At 41.0% G+C, this 22,212-nt stretch overlaps 2 protein-coding genes and 1 long non-coding RNA gene across 6 annotated transcripts in view; 2 read left to right on the plus strand and 1 right to left on the minus strand.

The window, feature by feature from the left end:
* The window catches only part of C9 (complement C9), a 46,346-nt gene extending 43,609 nt beyond the window's left edge, over positions 1–2,737 (plus strand). Inside the window, exons 10-11 of the mRNA XM_005078028.4 lie at positions 1,347–1,575; positions 2,436–2,737. Coding sequence (XP_005078085.1) covers positions 1,347–1,574 — 228 coding nt within the window. The 3' untranslated portion in view covers position 1,575; positions 2,436–2,737. The remainder of the gene's footprint in view (positions 1–1,346; positions 1,576–2,435) is intronic.
* A 5,243-nt stretch (positions 2,738–7,980) lies between these two features.
* LOC110342416 overlaps positions 7,981–22,212 on the minus strand; it is a 36,071-nt gene continuing 21,839 nt past the window's right edge. Inside the window, exons 4-7 of one of the 3 annotated variants that reach the window (XR_005881584.1) lie at positions 21,002–21,108; positions 15,301–15,557; positions 10,272–10,352; positions 7,981–9,259 (exon numbers count right to left, since the gene is read on the minus strand). This is a non-coding gene — a long non-coding RNA (uncharacterized LOC110342416). Of the gene's footprint in view, positions 9,260–10,271; positions 10,387–15,300; positions 15,558–21,001; positions 21,109–22,212 lie in introns of all 3 variants that reach the window. The other 2 variants (XR_005881582.1, XR_005881583.1) reach the window with 2 other exon arrangements.
* The window catches only part of Fyb1 (FYN binding protein 1), a 124,524-nt gene continuing 118,392 nt past the window's right edge, over positions 16,081–22,212 (plus strand). For both annotated transcript variants that reach the window (XM_021231761.2, XM_040757619.1), the window contains exon 1: positions 16,081–16,152. In XM_021231761.2, the coding sequence (XP_021087420.1) occupies positions 16,150–16,152 (3 nt within the window). In that variant the 5' untranslated portion in view covers positions 16,081–16,149. The remainder of the gene's footprint in view (positions 16,153–22,212) is intronic.

Below are 22,212 nucleotides of genomic sequence, written 5' to 3' on the forward strand. Positions count from 1 at the left end.
CCGGATGTTAGTGGTCTGCAGGCTACAGATATAATGGCATCTAGTAAGAAACCACATTTAGAACACATTGTTAATTATTTTGGATGACTGGAAGATGTCTAAATGTGATCAATATCAAACTTGGCATTTTAGCAAGTTTCATGATAAACTGTATACTCAAATATGTCTACAATGACAAGAGAACTAGTGAGTATAGAAGAAAAACTCAAAACCTTTTCTTTTCTTACTAGAAGACAAGGTTGGTTATGAAAAGGTAAGCTGTCCAGAGTGGCTTCAGGGACTGCACTAGAGCTGTCTTCTCTGCCTGTGGTAGATCTGACACCAGGGTTTAGGTTTCTTTGAAACTGTCACTGCCGTGTGTCCTTCATCTTTATCTCTTTGAAAATTATTTAGATAGTTTTATCCAAACTGTTTCCTCCAAGGCCCTCTATTCCTCTATCTTAGATTATCTGGCCTTGACTTTCTTTTGAAGACAAAGCAAGATAAATATCTGTTTCAAAATCCAAATAACTCCACTACATGCTTGTCTTGATTGTGCCAATGTGGCCGAGTTGGGAAGAGGTTTCTTTCTTCTAAATGAATAGAACATAGCTGAAATATGAGTTAGGGTACCGTCTTCTTTTGGATTTTAGTGCTGTGATTAGACACCATGACCACAGCAATGCTTGAAAAGAAAACAATTTAACTGAGGCTGGTTTACAGTGCAGAGGTTTAATCCCTTATAATCACGGTGGGAGTCATTGTAGCACACAGGCAGACATGATTCTGGAGAAGGAGCTGAGAGTTCTACATCTGGATCTTCAGGCATCAGAAGGAGACTAAGCCACACTAGAAGTGGCTTGAGCTTCTGAGTCCTCACAGCCCCTGCCTCCCCATAACACACTTCCTCCAACAAAGCCACACCTACTCCAACAAGGCCACACTTCCTAACAGTGCCACTCCCTATGTGCCTATGGGGGCATTTTTATTCAAACCACCACAGGTACTATTTTACCAGAAATATATCAGTGAAGACTTGTGAAACCTTAGCAGTTGTTGACATTTTCTGTAAGCGAATCTATTCTCCCTTAACAGTATTGCAAACAGAGTCTCCCGCTTCAGGCTTCTCACTTAGGTGATGACAGTTTTGATAGCATGTGGCCTCTCTCATTCTTTTTAATTAAATGTAACCTCCATGACAGCATGCTCACTAGTGTAACCTCGAAAGCTAACATTGTATCTGGCAATAATAACCATCCAATAAGCTTCCAGCAAATCAATGAATCTGTGAGTAAGTGATTGAGTGAACTGTGTTTTACAAGTTACTCTGTAGAAAAAGATATAAGATTGCATATTTTTTCTTACAGCTGTCCCCTATATATAATCTGGTTCCTTTGAAAATAAAAGATGCATACATAAAGAAACAAAATTTGGAAAGAGCTATTGGAGATTATATCAACGAATTCAGTGATAAAAAATGCCACCCATGTCACAATGGAGGTACAGCAATTCTTCTGGATGGACAGTGCCTGTGTTCCTGCCCAGCAAAATTTAAGGGAATTGCCTGTGACATCAGTAAACTAAAATCAAATTAAGGTGAGATTAACTTATTTTAATATTTTAAGGACAAGAATATTCATGCCATGGTTAGTTAATATGAAAATGAGCTCTTAAATTATTTTATAATGCACTCCCATGCTATATCACATGTAGTCTAAATATATTACTATTTACTAAGTAGTGAAGGTTGACAAATCAGCCCTCATGATCCATTTTAATATCATATATCTCTATGTATTATTTAAACAGAAACATATATATATACATATATAAAGCAAATTGTAGTTGCTATATTACTCTCCCTCCCTTTCTTACTTTCTTTTGTACTTTTATTGTTTCCTTTCTTCTTTCCTTCCTTTCTTCTTTTAGTTTCCTGGTTATTCTAATCTATAGACAGGACAGAGACATTCAGTCCTGAACCCAAGCCAATTAATATCTCAAGTGAAAGCTTTCTAATGTCCCTAAGAATACTTTCTCTTCTTATGCACGCCCCACACTTTCCCTTAATGAGTCCTTTTCCTTGACTCTCCCAACACAAGCTAAACAGCTACAGCTGTTTGGAAATATGCCTCATATTAAATCTTCTTTTAACTTATTTATTTTTTATGTATACAGTATTCTGCCTGCATGTGTCCCTGCAGGCCAGAAGATGGCACCAGGTAGCTGTGAGCCATCATGTGGTTACTGGGAATTGAACTCAGGACCTCTGAAGAGCAGGCAGTGCTCTTAACCACAGAGCTATCTCTCCAGACCCATACTTGAGTCTTTAACATCATCTTAGCCCTAGTACCTGGAAACTGAACTTCCCCATGGCACAGACATTGGGAGGAAGAACATACACATAAAGCTGAAGTCCAAGTCAACACGAAGATTTAGCATTCTTTTGTTTTCTACAGGAAAAAGAGCAATCCTGGGTTCTCATGGAAGGGAGGAAAATCCCAGGACTTTCCAACTTCACATCCCACCCTGGAGCAAATCCTCACTGCCAAGTGGAAAGCAGCTTGCTTCATGGAAATCCTACCCACCTCTGAAGTTTTCTCTCTTTTAGGTCTACAGTGTCTTTCCCCTCTCTTTGGTGCCTATAATGCTTCCATTTTTTATTCCCTAATGAAGAGTCAACAGTGAGATATGCCAGGACTACTTTTTCCCACAGGCAATGCCAATCTCTTGTTAATAAAACAAAATTAAATTAAAAACAGAATGTTGTTCTAAAAGGCTTTAAGTAATTGCCAAGCTGCTTTGTATGATTAATATATTCCACCAGTCCCATTACCAAGTCTGTACCATGTAATTTAGCTCTTATTTACGTAGTTGTTTCATTTGCTTGTTCATTTATGTGTGCATGTGCTCATTTGGCAGATGCTGAACACCTACCACATGCACAGCGTTCTGTTCTTATTAGGCTTTGATGTCCAGCTTAACTCTATGTGTCTGGGAGAAAAGGCTGCACTACAGACACCAGAAATTGTTATGTTAAGTCTTGTGAAACTGCCTCTGTTTTGCAAACAAACAAACAAACAAAAAACTCCAGCAATTTCATACAGCTTAGTTTTGAGTTTTTGGACTTCTGAGCTATGTTAGGGAAGGCTGCCCACCAAAGGAGCTGATTAAAATTGGCTGTAGTCTTTCCATTCAAATGTAGTAGGGTCTGAGATGGTGTGTGTGTATGTGTGTGTTTTGTGTGTGTGTGTGTGTGTGTTGTGTGTGTATTTAGTGTGTGTGTGTGTGTGTGTGTGTGTGTAAGACAGACAGAGAAAGAGAGATGCACAGAGAGAAACAGAGATAATAGGAAGGGGGTAAGAGAGTGAGATTGTGCATACATGCATAACACACACACACAAAGGACCTTGGTGCTGGTCCTTGCCCTCCACCGTAAGACAAGGTGACTGTGCTGTTGTTTGAGGTTGGTTTGTTCTACTGCACATTCCAGTTTAGCTAGCCGTTGAGTTTCTGGGGATCCCTCCATCTCTGATTTCCATCTCTCCATAAGAGCTCTGTGATTAGAGATGCTCACACCAAGGGTCAAGCTTTTACATGGGCTCCAGAGATTCAAACGCAGGTCCCTGTGCTTACATTGAAGGTGATTCGGTATTTATCTCGGGTATACAAATGGACTTTGGGCACCCATCCAACAATGAGAGATGCACTCTCACCCTGGACTTTGGGGGAGGGTCTAGGCCCTGCCCTGGATGAAATGACAGACTATGGACACACCCATGGAGGGCCTCACCTTCCCTGGGGAAATGAGGGGATATTGGAGGGGTTGGTGGGAGGGTGTGGGAGGAGGGGAGGGGAAGAGAAAGGGACCTGGAATTGACATGTGAAGCAACCTTGTTTCTAATTTAAATTTAAATTTAAAAAAATAAAATAAAAAAGAAAGTGATTTTATAAATGGAGCAATCTTCCTAGCCCTGATAACTTTGGGATTTGAAAAGGTCTGAAAGAAAGGAAGAATAAAGGTAATGGGGGGAAGGAGAGAATGGAAAGAGACAGAAAAAGTCAGAGAATAAAGACATGGAGGGACAAAGTACTAAAAGGAAAATGTAATATCAAAATTAGTTACCTCATAATTAAATATAAATATCATATATCATGATAATCCCATTGCTATTCTTACTGTTAAATACTTCATACATCTATAAATTTATATTTTCTTCAGTTCATAGAAATTCTCAGTGGTTACTGAATACATAAATTATTCACAGGGAAACAATTTCAAATGTGAAATTTTAAATTAAGTCTCAAGACCTTTAACAGTAAACAAAAATGTTTTATGGGGGGACAATAACTCCAAGTGCCAGGCTTCTTGGTACTTAAATTTGTCCAGTGATTAAGAGAAGTCCTATATTCTGTACCCAAACACTGAGTTAATCAGAAAGAACTGGAATTTGTTGACTACACAGAGATAAATTCTGGTCTACATTCTTAAACCGCTATTGAGAGGTTTTGATATGGGAAGTTACTAGAATAACTACTTAAGAGTCCTTTAATGATTCTGAATTGCAACGTCACAGGATGTGAGTGAGCTGGCTGCCACATCTGTCACCCCACTGATCACCAGGGTTGATTAGGTTAATCTGACTAGCTAGGCCAGTGTCCCCTTTCTCTCCACTCCAAGTGTGTCCCTCTGAAGCTCAGCAAAAAATAAAAAAGAATGACCTTCCCCAAATAGAGGAAGACTGGTCTGCAGTCAAGGGTAAAAAGTCACTGTCTTTCCCTGCTAGAGCCCCCTAATGAGCTCTCAGATGTCAAATGGAAAATGACAAAACCTGATCAGGCCTCCTAGGTTCAGCTTATTCATTTACCACAGTCATGGAAGGAATGGTAACTGTGGGATGGTCTAGGTCCATTATACTCATTTCATATTCACATTCATTGTCTTCTTTCTCCTCTCTCTTCTTTCAGCTCCTTACTCCTCTCCCCCCTCCTCTAGAGCTATCTATATATCCAACAATCCATCCCTAGATTCATCACAATATCACAGTCCTATAACTTCAAAAGCAAACTGTCTGGAAAAGTACTTTTCCAGCAGGGTGCACCCTTGAGACATCGGAAACTACCCAATAGTGTTCAGTGCACAGCACAAAGTCTCTAAATCTAATGGAGGGAGCACAGATAGATAGCAAGAGTGATAAGGACCGAGGCATTCTATGCATTGGTCTGTTTGGAAAAGTCAGGTGTTCTTTTGTCCCTGGGATGGAGTGCAGAGTGGCAGCCTCATCCCACCTGCCCTCTGAAGGGGTGTACCATCATTCTGGGAAAGACATGTATGAAGAGAATTGCCCTCTGAAGTTTACCTACACAGTAAAATCTTGACACTGAATCACTTTGGGAAGAGGCCACTATCAAAAGAGCTGAAGGTAATCAGATAGGTGTTCATGTTTCCTGGGGCTCAGTGGGCTAAGGGTCAGAACTTTGCTTGGTATATTTGTTCTTGTTTGTTTGTTTGTTTGTTTGTTTTGAGACAAGGTTTCTCTGTATAGTCCTGACTGTCCTGGAACTCACTCTGTAGACTAGGCTGGTCTTGAACTCACAAAGATCGGCCTACCTCTGCCTCTCAAGTGCTGAAATTAAAGGCATGTACCACTACTGCCCAGCTTGTTCATTTATTTCTTATCACTGACAGTTTAAAAAAAATCAATATTGTGGGTATGGGAAAGTATCCTCACCCCAGTCTTATACCAATGTCAGCTGTTTAACTATAGTGGACCCAACAACAGCAGCTCCTGTGTTTGTCCTAAATAACTACTTATGAGAGACCTGCTAAAATTATTTGTTTTTAATGCAATGATTTTTTTCATACACACATAATTTACAGAAAAGTTAACATTTACCTCTCCACTTTGCCCAACCCTTTTCCTTCCAATCTAATCTTATACCAAGTAAATTCTATCATGCTAAGAACAGCAAAATGCTCTAAGAGAAAGGAATAGTATGGCTGCTTGACAATGGACAAGTTACTAAATTTTTAACCCCTAAATATATTCAGGGATAGTAATACACCCTTCATAGATCATTGAGATAGGGGTCACTTACTAAGATCTCTGCACCTAGTAGGCAGCGTATAGTAATGGTTAATATTGTCATTCTGCAAGACTTTGATTAAAATCCTTATAACTGTAGTGCTTGTTACATTAGACATACAAGAAGTTTCAATCTGAAAATTGGGAAAAATAGTTCATGGCAGAACACCTTAGTAACTCTCCTCTAAATAATAGGTTGGTGACTTGTTTTTGCTTTTGTTTTGAAGCTTGTCTTAGTCCCTTTGGGCTTCTGTAATAACGGCTAAACAGTGGCTTCTGGCAACAGAGATTTGTATCTTGTCTGTGCAAAGGCTGGTATGACAAGATCAGGGTGGCAGTAGATCCCGTGACTGGTAAGAGTGATGCGTGGATCACAGGTGGCATCTTCTGGCTGTGTCCTCAGATGGTGGAAGGAGAAATTAAGTTCCCTCAGCCTGTTTGTGAGGTTTCTAACTAACCCATTTCCCATGACCTCAACATCTGCCAGAGTCCCCACCTAATATTGCCTTCACATTCAGGGTTAGGCCTCTGTTAGAACTACCTGCTATGAGTGCAAACAAGCACTCATAGCAGGTAGTTCTTGATTTGTTTGTTTGTTTTTTAATATTCTTATGGCCAAATATAGAAAAAAATCCATTTACTATCTTGGCTGTGCATGGTGACACATATTTGTAAACCTAGGAAGGAAGAGGGAAATGAGGGCAGCCTGGGTTACATCCAGAGGTGTTGTCCAAAAAAAAAAAGAATTAAAAAAAACTACTTTAAGTATTTATAAGAGTGCAGTTTGGTGGCATTAGTTACAATCACACTGATGTACAACATTCATCTTTTTATTCATCTCAAACTAAAGCCTTGTACCTGTTAAGCAACAACTCCAATTTTCTTTATGCTAGCTCTGGTTCCCAGTCTTCTATTTTCTGTTTCTAGGAATTTGCCTACATTAGGCATCACTTATAAATGGGACAAAAGAACATTTGTTCTTTTGTGTGTGGCTTATTTCCTTTAGCACAGTGTGTCAAAGTTCATCTCTATTGCAGCATATGTTAACACATAACTGTTTTGTCTTTTGTTTTGTTTTGTTTTTGTTTTTGTGATAGTCTCATGCAGCCAGTGGTAACCTTGAATGCTTTATCTCTTGCCTTTACCTCCTAAATATTATGACTATATACCTGTATCACAACACTCAGCCCCGTAATTACATTTTGGGGTGAGATAATATGATGTATATACACTGTTTCTCTATCCCTTCAGTATGGACACCTGAATTGCTTTCACATTTGAATAATATTCTTCTGGCATTGAATGTATAATTATGGCATTGCTTTTAACTCTACTCTTAGGGCCTGGGTGTAGCTCAGTTGGTAAAGTGCTTGCCTAGAATAAATGAGTCCCTGGGTTCAGTTCCCAGCACTTCATAAAACCAGATGTGGTGGCATATACCTGAAAAACCACGAATAGGGAGGTGGAGGCAAGAGGGTTAGAATTTGAGGTCATCTTCAGCTGTGTAATGAGTGTGGGACTAGTCTGAAACACCTAAATAAACAAACAATTCCATGTCTATATATCCAAAAGGGGTGTTGTCACTGGATCATATTCCAATCTATGTTACGTTTGTTGGGGAATGCACAGTCTTTTTCCATAGCAATTGTATCATTTTACAGAGTCAGCATATAGTAACAACCTGTTTCAATTTCTCAATATCTATCCAATACTTGTAACTTTCTACTCTTTTTATATAATAGAAATACTCATGAGCATGAAGTATTATCAAAATAGGCATTGAATTTTCCTATTATTAGTATTGAGCATCTTTTAATATGCATTATTGAACAACAGTACATTCAATTTCTGTTCCTATTTTTGAATCAATTACTTTGTTGTGTTGCTTAGTTATAGAAGCTCTTAATATATTGTAGATACTAATCCCTTGTCAAGTATTTGCTTCACAAATGTGATCTCCCATTCTGAGGTTCCCTTTTTAAGCTCTTGATAGTGTCCTCTGATGAATAAAAAGCCTTTAATATAAATGAAACTCATTTTATGTATTGCTTCTTTTGTTGACTGAGATATTGAAGTCATACCCAAGAAATTATGACACAAAAATGTCAGTGTTATCATACTTTTCCAAGTGTTTTCTAAGTATTTTTAAACTATTCATTCTGATATTTAGGTATTTAGTATATTTAAATTCTTATCAGATATTATATCGGGCTTCAGTCCACTCTTTGCAGGTGTGTGTGTGTGTGTGTGTCTTCATTTCTTTTCTTTAACCGAGTAAAGGACACAAAAATACAACAATACAAAGGAGAGATTACATTTAGATTGAATTACTGAGAAGAATAGGCATGGACTAAAGAAGTAAGAGTAAGAAACAGAGGACACAACAGACTCAGAGAGATTTAAGTCCCCAAATACCCAAGGAAGGGTAAGACATGAATTAGGAACAAAAGAGCAACGCTACAGAATATAGGAATTGCACATAAGCTGTAACCTTCGTCTGTTGGCTTGATTAAAGGCGCCTTAGAGTCTGGGTTGCTTTTCCATAGTCCTGCTACAGCTCAGTCAATAATCACCCAGGTTTGCATGGGAACCACAGCTGTTCCATGCCTTTCTAGAGTTTAAACATAACATTCTCTCCTTATTGAAACATATTAAGAACTCTTTGACCAAAGACTGAATTCATTTGTCACTGAAAGTCATTCATGTTCTTTCTTCCAGATACTTGATGGTCTTAATAGTATTTTTATACTTTTACTTTAATTTTATGCATATGAGTGTTTTGCCTGTATGTATGCCTGTATTGCTCATGCATAACTGGTGCCTTTGGAGATGAGAAGAAGGCACCATATCCCCTGGAACTGGAGTTACTGATGGTTTTAAGCTGGCTGGGAACCAAACCCAGGTACTCCTCAAGAATAACGATTGCCTTTAACTGCTCAGCCATCTCTCCAGCCCCTTAACAGCTTTGTTTTTATTATTTTCAACCATAATCATGTGTGTGCACATGTGGGCATGTACACATGAATGCAAGTGTCTGTGGATGTCAAAGTCTCCAGATGCCCCCTGGAAGTCTATTTATAGGTGACTGTAAGTCACCCTACATAGGTGCAGGAAACCAGACTCAGTCCTCTGAAGAAGTGATCATTGCTCCTAATTGTTCTCCAGATCCTTGATGTTCTGAAACGCAATGTGCTTTCCTAAAAATGGAAAGAAAGAGAACAAGAAAGAAAAAGACTCATGTTTTAAAACCAAAAAGCATAAGAAAGTAGGTCTAATTAAGAAGTGCTAACTAGTCCTCACTTGCCTTCCTTAGCCAAGCATGTCCTGACTTTCTCTCTTTCTGGCTTGTCCCTATCTGGCTGAGCAGAAGCCTTAGTTTCCTTGAACTCCTGTGAATCTACTTCCTGAGTCAGAGTTGCCTTTTTGATGGCACAGCTCAAATGCCTGTGAACCAAAAAGGCACACACTTATAAAATAATGGTTTGAACTGACCATGCCGGAAGGGTAGCCAGGTCCCCAGCCATGTCTGATTTTGATTCATCGTCACACAGTAGCAGTGCCAACATTTCAGCATAGGGTTCTGTTTCAGCTAAGCAACTGCCCATGGTGGGCTTTGTGGGGATGGCATATGCACAAAGTATTAGCATACAAAGCCATATGCTGTTTTTAATTAGATTCAAAAAAGAACATAAGGGCCCAAACAAGTCTTTTTAAAAAAAAAAAACACTAATGTACAACCTAGGGGTGGTGTGAAAATTAATTCTCACCAAGGAGGTACAAATCTAGTGAGTAACCTAACCCAATCCCTGTGACATAATTGAAGAACCATAAAGGATAAACACACTGGACAGGCATCCTCTTGGGTGTACTCAAAGAGTCCAGAGAAAAGGGGGTGGTATCTGAGAGGGCCTCCTGGAGGAGGTGACAACAACCATATCTCTTTTCTCCTCTCTCATATCTTCCATCCAGGCGTATTCTGTTGGGCACACAGAAGAGCTGTTTGTTCTCTTAAAATGCTAATCATTCAGGTTATAAAGATGAAATCTTACCATAACTCTCCCCAAACCTTCTGTGCAATGTCAACCATGCTCCTTTGATGACATAGTTGATAAAACATTAGCAATGTTTTGAAAACATGATCCCTAGTGTAACTTAAACTTTGTCACTGCTCTCTCCTGCATCTACTTGTAAGCTGGCTTTATCTCTTACATTCAGTTGGTACAACGCAGTGTCTCTATGCTTCACTGTAATCAGTGTGGTGACCACTGGAAATGCAGGCTCATTTCTCCTCTGCCCCAGAAAAAAAAATTAGAAAATGATTTTCCTGAAATGCAAATAGGAAAAGAGAGAGTGTATCCACTGTTTGGAGAATTATCAACATTTTGCATTCCCTGAGCAACTCCTCCCTGCCAGGAGCAGGGATAGGTTCATGTAGAAGATTGTTCCTTAGAAGTCAGAGCAGAGAGGGTTAAGAGGTTAAGTCTCCCCTGAGACTTGAGAGTGAAAGTGGATATTGAGCCTTGGTTATATATTTGGCAGGGTTTGTAGTTAAATGATTAGAGGGATGTGATGTTTGGCTAGAGAGAGATTTGAAGTGGCCCATAGCTGAGGATCTACCTGAGAGGATGGTAAGAGAAGTGTGTTAGATTGTGTGGTTTGGAGGAGAAGAAGGGAAACACCTGGCGAGCCTGAGGCCAAGCAGATAGAGAAGCAAAATAAATAGAGATGACCATGTTGGCTGAAAGGTCCCTTGTTGGGGAAGTCCTGTGCATTTGTCAATAAAGCACTGTCTGGCCAATAGGGAATCTACATAGGTGGGACTAGGAGTCCAGGAGGATTCTGGGAAGGAGAAACACAAGAGAGTCGAAATGTACCGCCATGGGGTAGGAAGCCCGGAACTATTCTCCGGTAAGAGAAATACCTAGATTAACAATTATGGGGTAATTACTTAAGTCAGAGCAAGCCAGTAAGAAACAAGCAAGGCCAACAGCTTCATAATGAATATAGCCTCCTGTGTGTTTATTTGGGACTGATGCGGCTCTAGAACCAGGCTGGCGGGAAGGCTTCTCTCAAGGAAAAGCTTCCCTTTACAGTCCCTTCCCAGCAATGGAATGGAACAGGTTTACGTCTCTAGCTAAGTGGTGGGGTTTGGTGAGCCTGATAAGGTTGTCCCCCTATTCTGACAATGGAGGAACAAGGAGTGGTGGGTCTCCAGAACTTCATCAGTCCTGAAAAAGTGGCTCCAGTGTCCAGTAAGGAAGGAGATGAACTGCCCTGATACTGTGATAACTACCCGAGGCTCCCTGTCAGAGATGGCGGTAGTCAGGCCAAGGGAGTCCGGGCCCCTTCAGTCATTTATGGCCAGACCAAGGAGGTCAGATGAAAGGTGATCCTAGGGTTGATTTCCTCATGCCACAGGGACATGGGAGCAATTAACACCCCAGTGTCCTTCTTGATGGCACCTTGGACTTGTCTGGGTGGTTTATGAGAGTTCTAACAGGCCCAGACCCAGTGACCCTCCAGACCACATTTGAAAGAGGGACACAGAAGTTCCTGGGCTTTGGGAAACCAGGGAGCCTGGGCTTTTGCTTTAGCCATTTGAGAGGCCTTAGCAATGATCAGGCATTTTTGCTTTGGGACTTTTCCATCTCTCCCATGGTACACCTTGAAGGCCACAGACTGTGGAGTCAGGGGGCCCTTTTGTAGACATTTAAGTTTGGCCCTAACGTTAAGGTAATTTTTGGAAAAAGTAAGTCATAAAGTGTTACTGTAAGAGGGCCTTTGTAGGACAGTTTAGGAATTGAGATGGGTTTTTGTACTTTTTCCTGGATGACCCCTGGGACTTTTTATAATTTACCACCTTAAGGGCAGCCTTGTAGATACCAGCCAGGAGGCAAGTTAAAAATTGCTTCCTAGCTAGGATGCCCCATGGGGTATTAAATTCCCATTTAGGGTTCTGGTCAGGAACTGCCAAAGCCCCAACTGGATAGGTGTTGTTAGTTTTGTGGAATTTATCTGCATGGGTCCTAGCTTGCTCCCAGACTCCATGTTTCTCTGAGGAGATGGTTGGCAAGAATCATATGAACATCATGGAAGGTGAGGTTATACAATTGGGTAATATATTGGATACCCATTTGGCATTTATAGCCAAAGGCCTTATAGGTGATAGTGGAGTACTCTGCTTTAATGTCATAGACTCAGCCCTGACTGAGTGTTGCTGAGGCGGGAGAAGGGAAACCAGAGAGACTGGAGAGAAAGAGAAGGAACTTCTGGTTGAGGCTGATAAGTGGGGGTTTACTACCATGAAAGAAAATAGTGGAGGAATCATCTGGTTTGGGCTTTATAACTATGAGTTGTTTCCTCCTTAGTAGGTTTATGCAAAAATGACTTACCACGTGGTTTCTTTAAAATACCTTAGCAAAAGGTTCAAAGAACTAAAGTGTATGAGATGAGTAGCAATAGTTTCTATTGGGAATAGTTTGTCCTTTTTTCGTTTTGCTCTCCTTTCTGTCACATAGCAGGTGGTTCTCCTGATATGGGACAGAGATTTTTGGAGGAAACCTTTTAAATACGCATGCTTGGGTCTAGAGGAAGGGGAGCCACACCCCAACTCCAGAGCCAGCTTTTAATTGCAGTGGGACAACATAAAACAATGGTGCAATGCCACTCATACATAAAGGATACTGAATTCCAGTAAACTTAACAATGAAGGCTTAAGATTGGGATTTTGAACCCTAGACAGAGACGGAGGACACTGTAGGAAGGAGCTGAGAGATGCAGCAGCCAGGGAGGAGTTACACCACAGCTGGCTACTCCTTTGCTTTTGTCCTCTACTAGATCCAGCTTCCAGCTCCCATGTTGTAAAAAACGCTTACAGATCTATCAATAGTCACATAAAAGACAGGACATTTACACAGTATGTGTGTGGGGCAAAGACCAGACATAAACTGGGCTTGGAGTGGAGAAAAGAGAAGGTTTGAATGTAGGAAAGGAGAATCTCCTTCCATTTCCCCGATCACTCTGAGTAGTTGTGAAGGTCCCAAAAAATATCGGGATCTAGGGTGCCATTATGTGGCCATTTGGACTGATTATCTAAATGGTATTTAGACCAAATTCGATTACAAAAGTAAGTTTAGGGCCCTTCAGTTCAGGTGTCAGGTGTAGAGACTGGAGGTTTTCTAGGAGGCATCCCAAGAGGGAATGGGAGGGTAGAGATGACAACGTTCCCATGGATGAGAAGGAAAAGGTCACTGCAGCCTGGAGTCAAGGGCATCCCCAGGACTCAGGGAGGACCACAGAAAGAGGACCAAGCCGTTCAGAGGGTCTTCACCCAACTCAACAGGTGTCAGGCTTAGCCTGGCTAAGCCAGAAGAGACTCAGTTCCTGGTACCAAGGCTTTTCTAGAGGCCAGAAGGCGTAGACAGAAACTGAGCTCTAAGAGGGATCTCATTCACAGGAAAGGGTCAGGAATGGAGTCACAGAAGCCACAAGGGCCTAGAGGAGCTGTGGGATTATAGCCAGCTCCCTGGGGGAGATAGGAAAGAGGGTCAGGAGGGGGCACAATGATCCGATTGGGCCTAATGAAACTGCAGGATTGCAATTTTCAAAGGTGGTAGGATGGGGTCAGGTGAAGAGGACCAGCCATAGCCTTAAGGACTGTGACTGGGGGAGCCTGGGCCTCTAAAAGTATCAGTGGAGTGACAAACAATCAATGGTCACTTCCTTGGTCTCAGGGAAATGTTTACATGGACTGAAGGGGAAACTTATACATTTGTTGGTAGTGCATGGAGTGTTGATCGATCGGTGAGTTGGAAGGCTAGACTGCTGCAGGCCAACTGGAGATGAGGGATAGGGTCTCATGTTAGAGTTTTAGACTTAGGAAATAAAACCCCTTGCCTTTCCTGTCTCGGCTAACATGTCTTCCTTAAAACCTCAGTAACAACAAAAATCGATGTCAGTTTACATTTAGAGACAAGCACTGGGTCAAATGTGATTCAGGAGACTGAAAATTCCTATACCCAGAGACTAATCTAACTGGCTACACTTTTAACAAGCAATTGCTAAATTTCTGATTATCATGACATTTTTATTCAGTTTGGGCTATAAAGAGAATGGTGGGACTAAGAATAAGCCATCCTGCAGAATGCAGTAGCACGCCTTCAAACAACTTGGACTCACCTGGGAGGTTTAAACAAATCCTGATGTCCAGGTTTCAACCCAAGAGAGCCTGGTTTAGAGGCTGAGGTGAAGTTTGCATAGTGGCATGCTTGAAAAGTTTTCTAAGTGAGTCTGGCATGCAGTCTAGCTAAAGACCATTATTTTCAATACAACCAGTACCTGTACTGTGATCATCTCCATTCCAACAGAGCCCTTCTGGGTGGTTCCACCCCAGCGCCATTGTGTCCAAATGTGGCACGTCTAACAGCCTGCTTTCCATAGTTCTGCTTTGCCTGCGTGTCCTCCCTCATTCAAGAGTTGTTTATAGGATGTCAAATGCCATGCAGTTTCTAGCTGCTGACCACCCTCCTAGATTAGGACCACACCTTAAGCTCCACTCCTCTTTATAATGCCCAAAGATGACAGGGCAATACTGGACCCATGAACCTGGTTTCCCAGCCATGCCTTCCTCTTTGGACTCAGCAGTGATGCTATCTACAGTTCTAGTCACTGACTGGCTCTCAGAAATCTTTTCATATCAAGAAAGAAATAACAGAGACAGGCATGATGGAGCATGCCTTTAATCCCAGCCCTCAGGAGGCAGATCTCTCAGGAATTCGAGGCCAACTTGGTCTACAAAGAGAGTTCCAGGACAGCCAGGGCTGTTGCACAGAGATACCCTGTCTCAACAAATCAAACAGAAAAAAGGAAGAAATAACAGAACATATTTGTTGTTAAGGCTTATTTTGTATGGACATGGTAGTGACTAAAGTTGGCTTAGTGTCCAGAGCAGAAATTTGGTGAACTTAGGCTTAATAAACAAACACATAAAACCTAATAGAAGAGCTAGAAACCTGTAGCCCAGAGCTCAGGATTCAGCTGCCTTTCTTTTGCTGTGGAACAAAAAAATGACCTTTGCCCTTGGACTCACTTTGGTAGCAAGTTCTACACGCAAAATAAATGAGCTAAATCATGTATCTGGATATCTGGATGTATTTGGAGTGGCTGATTGGGAACAATGTGATCTGAGAGTGAGGTAAAATCCCCTGAACTATAGCTAGTTCAAAATATATCTACTTACCAATGTGAGTGGTAGAAGCATTTGGCACTAGCAAGCGTTACTCCACAATTAAGAAACACATCATTTAGCTTAGCATTCATTGTGCTTTCTCAATGACATTCAGTGATAAGCTTAATGAATAGGGCTGCCATTTACATCCCACGGCATGGGTTCTAGCGTATTTGAAGTTGTTGATTAAAGGCTCGGGATCCTTTTTTATCTTTTTTGAATTTTATAGTTGCTTTTTACTGAATTGGTATGTATTCAAAATTGAAAACCTGAAAAACAGAGCATAGAACAAAACAAGAGTTACTTGTTATACATCTAGTCAAGTCAATCACTACTAACATTTTAGTGTGGTCCTTCATAAATGGATGGATGGATGGATGAATGGATGGATGGATAGACATGGACAAACAATAGATTGACAGATATAGATAGATGGATGATTAATAGATAGCTATAAAATGTTAGACAGATAGATGTAGGCAGATAGATAATAAAGAGATATATACATTCACATGTAGCCTAAAATAGAGGCTGTTAAATATAACCAGGTTAATAAAACTGAGAATACATTATCCAGACACTTTTCCAATTTGGTGTTCACCTTTCAGTCCTAAAAGCTTCACCTACCCCTTTCTCTTGTGTCATTAACTACAACAAAGGGAAACCTGACCAGGCATACAATGTTCCTGGGCTGAGATAAAATGCAAATATAGCCTTCCATATCAATGTGTGAAGGCTGGTTTGACCACACTGCTAAGAAAAGGAAGTATGCTCTTCACAGCTAAGTTGCACACTCACTGCCGGCGTCACAGCATTTGCAGGGTTGCAGAGTGCCAGGCATAGCGGCTCTCTCCAACAAACATGGTAAGTCCCAGATTTTATGACTCTCTCTGGTCTTCTGGCAAGCGTGCTAGTCTTCTGTACTGAGGAAGAGGGGGCCTATGGTCAGGTTCTCACTGACTTTGGACTTGTCACTTGCTCATTGTTGTCCTTGTGTTGAGGAAGCTGCTGTGTCTATAATGCCCTTTTAGAGCGAGGCTTCAGGAGTTCCCTTTTCTGAGTCTGGCTGTCAGAAAGGAGGAAAGTATCTGACTCACAGAGGAAAAAGTTGAATTCTTTCTCGTTGACACTGAAGACAGCTGTGGGATAGGGCAGTAAGTTAACCACGGTTACTGGGGGAGTGCTTTAGGTCTGAAAGATCCCAGTGACGCGTGCTAGGCAGCATTGCTGCTGAGAGGTGCCATTTGGCAACATAACGAGGGTTTGATACAGGAATTATTTTCCTTAAAAAATGCATTTTACTATTTTAATTGAGCAAAGAAAAACAAAGTTCAGGTAGTCCAAACCCTAGGGATTGTCTGTGTTCCCAAAGTTAATTGACAGTCATTATTGGGAGCATATTAAAAAAGTGATTAGGTTCCCAGATGTGTCACAAAAACTCGTTTAACCTATAGTGTAGACAAGCTACAACACTGGCATTCTGCTCCACAATTTTCCCACTATTTAACTATAAAAAATTCAACTCCCCCAAACTGTGCGATTTTGCTCCCTGATTCAGGAAGTGAGCCATTTGTTCTATAATCTCAAGACCATCTCTGTACACCACTACCACCCACCCACCAAAGACCAGGGTTGTGCCATCCCTGATCATGATGCAGACACAGTTACTTCTTTTAGTGGTACCCAGTGAGAAGACAGGGGCTGAGACTACATATGTGTTGTCATGGGGAAAGCAAGGATTTATCCAGAAGTGCTTGAGTCAGGATGAAGGCAGGGAGAGTGAGCAGGAAGAGAGTTGGGGTGAGAGTTGCAGAGTCATAAGGGCTGAGGAAATGGTGTATACAACACTACCCGCAGACATGCCTGAGGTGCCACCCACCCTGCAGTCTCTCCATGCTCGCTTTGGACCCAGGATTCTTGGAAAACAGCCTGACTTAGTTATTGATAACTTCCTCCAAATTAAAGGAGGGAACTATGGTTTAAAGCTACCGGGAGTGGGTTTCTAGAGGGAACCAATGTGATGATTTCGGAAACGAAAAGAAACTTAACTGACTAGCTATTTCCCCAGAGTTGGTGTTTTCTTACTTCAAAAGTAAAGCATATTACTGAAGAGCTTCTTAGAAACATCGATCTATATAAATGAAACAATAAAGAATTCTATTATCCTATGGGACAATCTACACATTTGGGCATATTTTTCTAGGATTTCATCAGTTTAAATACATATTTTATAAGTATAATTTTCTGTGCCATTTTAATATGTAAAGCCATTCCTCACTATATTTTAATTAAAAATAGCTTGACTAATATCTACTATATAATGTAATTTTTAGTGATGGGCCATTTTAGCAATGTGTTGTATCCATAATTTATCTTAACCATTTTCATGAGGTTGGAGATTTCTGGTATGTTTTCTTCTTATTTCTATTTCCTGCTCTCTCCCTTTAGGATAGTACAATTGGACATTTCAGCTGTTTTTGTCTCATTTCCCCCTTTTTCCTTACTGTGATATAGAAAAGATCATCATAAGCTATGATGATTTTCCATCAATAAAACTATCCAAAATTGACCAAGTGGGGAAAACACACACACACACACACACACACACACACACACACACACTTATTTAAGAATTCCAATACCCCTTCTTTTCTTGATACATTTAAAGTTTGCCTCTGTCAGCGACATAATAAGTATGTCATTGCAACGTTGTATATGCATGCCTACCTTTGTTTATACACACCTGTCTTTGCAGATTATCAAAATTACACTTTTTTCTGTTCCTCAAAATTAACTTTGGCACATCTTAACAACATTATAACAAGCAGACTCTAACTTTATCCCTGAGATACTATAGTGTAATAACAAAATACTTGCATTTGTTTAAAAAAAAAACAAAAAACAAAAAAGGAGGTGGTGGCACACACCTCTGATCCCAGCACTCAGAGGCAGAGGCAGGAGGATCTCTGTGAGTTCAAGTCCAGCATGGTCTACAAAGAGATCCAGGACAGCCAGGGCTGTTACACAGAGAAACCCTGTCTCAAAAAACAAACAGAAAACTGCATTTATTGCTCCTTATATGTTAACTTTACTTTCCGCTCATATGTTGGATTTTTTTGTAAGCCTCTTAAATTTCATGTTTGTTTCTCTATCTAGTGATGCCAGTGCTGGTAGGGATTTTCCTACTGGACTGATATACATACAAAGATACAATTCTAAAGCGCCATCACAGCACAGGCACTCTCCAGATACTGGGGAAAGTTGGTCTCCTTCCTTCCAACTCCCAACACAGAGTTTCTTAAGAAGATATAGACCCTTCCTAGGATCCCAAGAAGGAAGTGATTTTTAGCAGTTAACACTGGTGAGCCAGAGATGCAGTTATTAAATCATGTAATAACCCTTTGTCACTCTGCTATGGAACAACCGAAGGGAAGTGAGGCTTATTTTAGACCATCATTTAATGAAATGTACTCCATTATGTTGGAGAAGGCATGGTGATAGGACAGGCTCTTGTCCCTGGCAATAGGAATGTGAGGCTGTGGCTCATGTATCAGCAGATCACGACACAAAACCACTCTGGCTGGAATTGGGGTTAGTGTATATCCCATAAGACCTATCCACACACACACCAGTAACCTACTTCCTCCAGCGAGGCCCTGCCTCCTAAAGGCACCACAACTGCCCAGAACCACTCCACCAGTGAGAACTGTCTTCAAGTCTGCAAACTATGGAAGGCATTATGTATTCTATACCATAATACATAACACATAATAAGTCATTGTGCATTTTATAGTTAAGTGAACTGAGTCTTCAGAGAGATAACATGCTTACAGCCACACAGCTGTTAAATATTGGAATTGGGATATGATCATAAGTCTGTCAGTTCTCAGATCCTGGGGATATCTACATTATGCAACATTCTAGAAAGAGCAGTTCCATGAGCAAGTAATGTCTAGGACTATCTCTCCTGGAGTTGAGGGGAATTCTTCACAAAGATGTTCGTCCTTATCAGAACAAGGAATCAGTAGCCACACCTGCTTCTGTCATGACCACCATGAACTTCCCTTTTCTGAGAGTGCTGACTCCAGGGAAATATGTCAGGTGTCCCTGGGATGGGAAACTGAAAGGTTGAGTTCCTGTCTTTCTGTTTCTTTGCCCCAGAGTTCAGAGGCAGAGATGAACTGATAGAGTATCTCTAATCCTCATCCGTCCCCTTCCCCAAGCATTTCTGCTGTTACCACAGTTAACAACACCAGCCTCCTTCAGGCAGAAAAATCCAGGCAACACACCATCCACACGTGGCACCATATGATGACCCAAGTGAATACTGAGAAATCTGTCTTTTATTGTCCTCTCCCAACAACGTACTGGTAAAGGAACTGTAGAAATGGAGTACAAAAACACTTGAAGCAATTTGAGGATGAATATAATACATCAGATGTTCAGATGGCTAAGCTCTACAAACCCACACTGGGTTGAGCTCATGTCCCACCTAGCAAGGAGCACTGGGACCCAGGCTCAGCCTCCTCATTTCTTCATAAAGAATCTTGACCCAAACCCTCTCCAGCAGCTCAGTAAAGCTACCGAGCTAACCTAAGAATTCTCTGATGCTGCTGTAATTATAGGATTCTAGAATTTTAAAAGGAAAAGACAAAAGCAATGGATACAGTATCTCAAATATCTGGCCTTAGATGCAGTAGGTAATTTTACAGTTCTAGATAGAAATAATAGGATGATACCTTGCCACATAAGGCATGTCCAATGTATAAAATTTACTGAAAAAAATGAAGAAGCAGATGTTCTAATAATGCACAAAGTTTTTCAAATGCTCATAATGTGTAGAAAGACGTTTTACACATAAATTTCGAGAAAAGTAAAGGTTGTGTTTGGAGTTCTTGTTTTATTTCTTGCATTTAGCCTTCTGTCTACATGTAAGCTTTGATAAAAGAAATATGCTTGAGATGTGCTAACACCATCAAAGGCTTGCTGGACCCTTTCTCCACATCCGGGCTCTACTACTCGGCAAACAATGTGTGAATGACACAGATGGGGTCTTGTATTCCTAAAGCCTCTGCTCATTACATTGATTCCCAGACTTCAGTACAACTCAGAATGCCCAGGAAGGCCCAGAGTGGGACCTGAGAATTTGCATTTCTGATTAACTCCCTGCTCTGCTGAAGAGGTTACTAGGCCAGGCAGACTTCCAGGGCTGTTGCTGTTTGGAAGGGAACATTCACAAAGGAAACAAATCAACAATGTACCATGTTCTAATCTCTAAAGGAGACAGTCAAGATGCTGAATAGAAAACAGAGGAGAGATGGTCCCTTCCAACATATTCCTGATCTCTAGGGAGCTAAGGGTTAAGACAGAGCTGGTTCTCCACTCTCATTGCACCCTGGAACCCTTGCAGCAGCTTCCAAAGCTCAAAGTCCAACCTCAAAATGTGAAATGGAACCCTGAGAAGAGCTTGGCATGCAGAAGGGGGCTAAAGATTTCCAGTTGAAGAAACAGTAGATTAAAAGCATGCAAAGCAAGGTTGAGCTTGGGTCTCAAAGACCTGGTTGAGGGGGAAAAAAGGGAGAGTGGCAAGCTGTGGTTAAAGAAAAGGTCATGGTCACATGATCACTGGGCCTTGAAGGCTGTCAGGTCTATGCTGAACACTCTAATAATAAAATACCTTAACTACATGGTCATAAACAACAGAAATCTGTACCTCATAGTTCTGGAGGTTGTAGAGTCCAAGGTCAGGGTGTTCACAGTACTAGGTTTGGTGAGAGCCACAGTCTAGGTTGCAGACTGCTGACTTTCTACTATGTACTCCTGTGGTAGAAGGGGCAAAAGGGTTCCGTTAGCCTCTTTTATGATAATCCTAGGCATGGGAACCCTCATGCATAAATGCCTCCCAAGTGCCTTACCCCTTAATACCATACTTTTAGAACGTTGGTTATCAACTTTCCAAATGCTGCAACCCTTCAATACAGTCCCTCATGTTGTGGTGATCCCCCAATCATGAAATTATTTTGTAATTTTTCTATTGTTATGAATCATAATCTAAATATCTGGTATGCATAATATCTGATATGCAGCCCTCAAGAGGTGAGGATCTACAGATTGACAATTACTGCCTTAGCAGGTAGCGATCTGCAGACAAAATTTTGAAGGACACAGCCATTAAGGTGATGAAACTTGATTTTATTGTTGTGTACCACAAGACTTAGCTGAAGAGTGCTGAGCAAAAGAGTAGGCTCTGGGGGTTGACTCACATTTTGAATGGGACTTCTTCTGAAGAGATGTGTATCACCTTTATGGATATCCTTGGTCTTGGCTTAAGGTTTGAATATCATCAGTTTTACTTCACAGTTCTCAAAATGAAGCCCCTCCTGATTTTGAACATCACCAAGTTAGAGAACAAGCATACAAGTTCTGAGATGGAATGGCTCCTAGGACAGGCCAACAAGTTAACTTCAGGGACTACAAGGGAGGCCCAGTTGAAAGATGGTGTTCCAAGGAAATCAGAACTGGAAGGCTCCCGTGAGGGCTGTAGTCCAAACAAGCCAACTATGTGAAAAATGAAAACTTCCATGAGCATTTCAGTTTTCAAGTGATATCTTTCACTCATAGATTTTGCTGGTGCAGGTAGGATGAAACAAGGGCCATCCTTAGAGCTTAGGTTGAGACACACTGTTCTGAAGTGAGTAGGTGTGGTCTTCTAGTTCTTGGTTTGGTAACTTCAATAACACTTCCCTAGTTCTTAGATGTGCACCTATCTGACCTTTCTTCCCTGAGTCCTTCTATTAAACATAACACCGTGCAATGCAATAATCCATGTCTGTAATCCCAGTATTGGGGAGGTGGAAGCAGGGTGACCATGAGTCCAAGGCTACCTGGGGCCACAAAATTATCTCAAAAATAAATAAATAAAAA

Source organism: Mesocricetus auratus, unplaced genomic scaffold (genome assembly GCF_017639785.1).
Source record: "Mesocricetus auratus isolate SY011 unplaced genomic scaffold, BCM_Maur_2.0 Super-Scaffold_100015, whole genome shotgun sequence".
NCBI classification, from domain to species: Eukaryota; Metazoa; Chordata; class Mammalia; order Rodentia; family Cricetidae; genus Mesocricetus; species Mesocricetus auratus.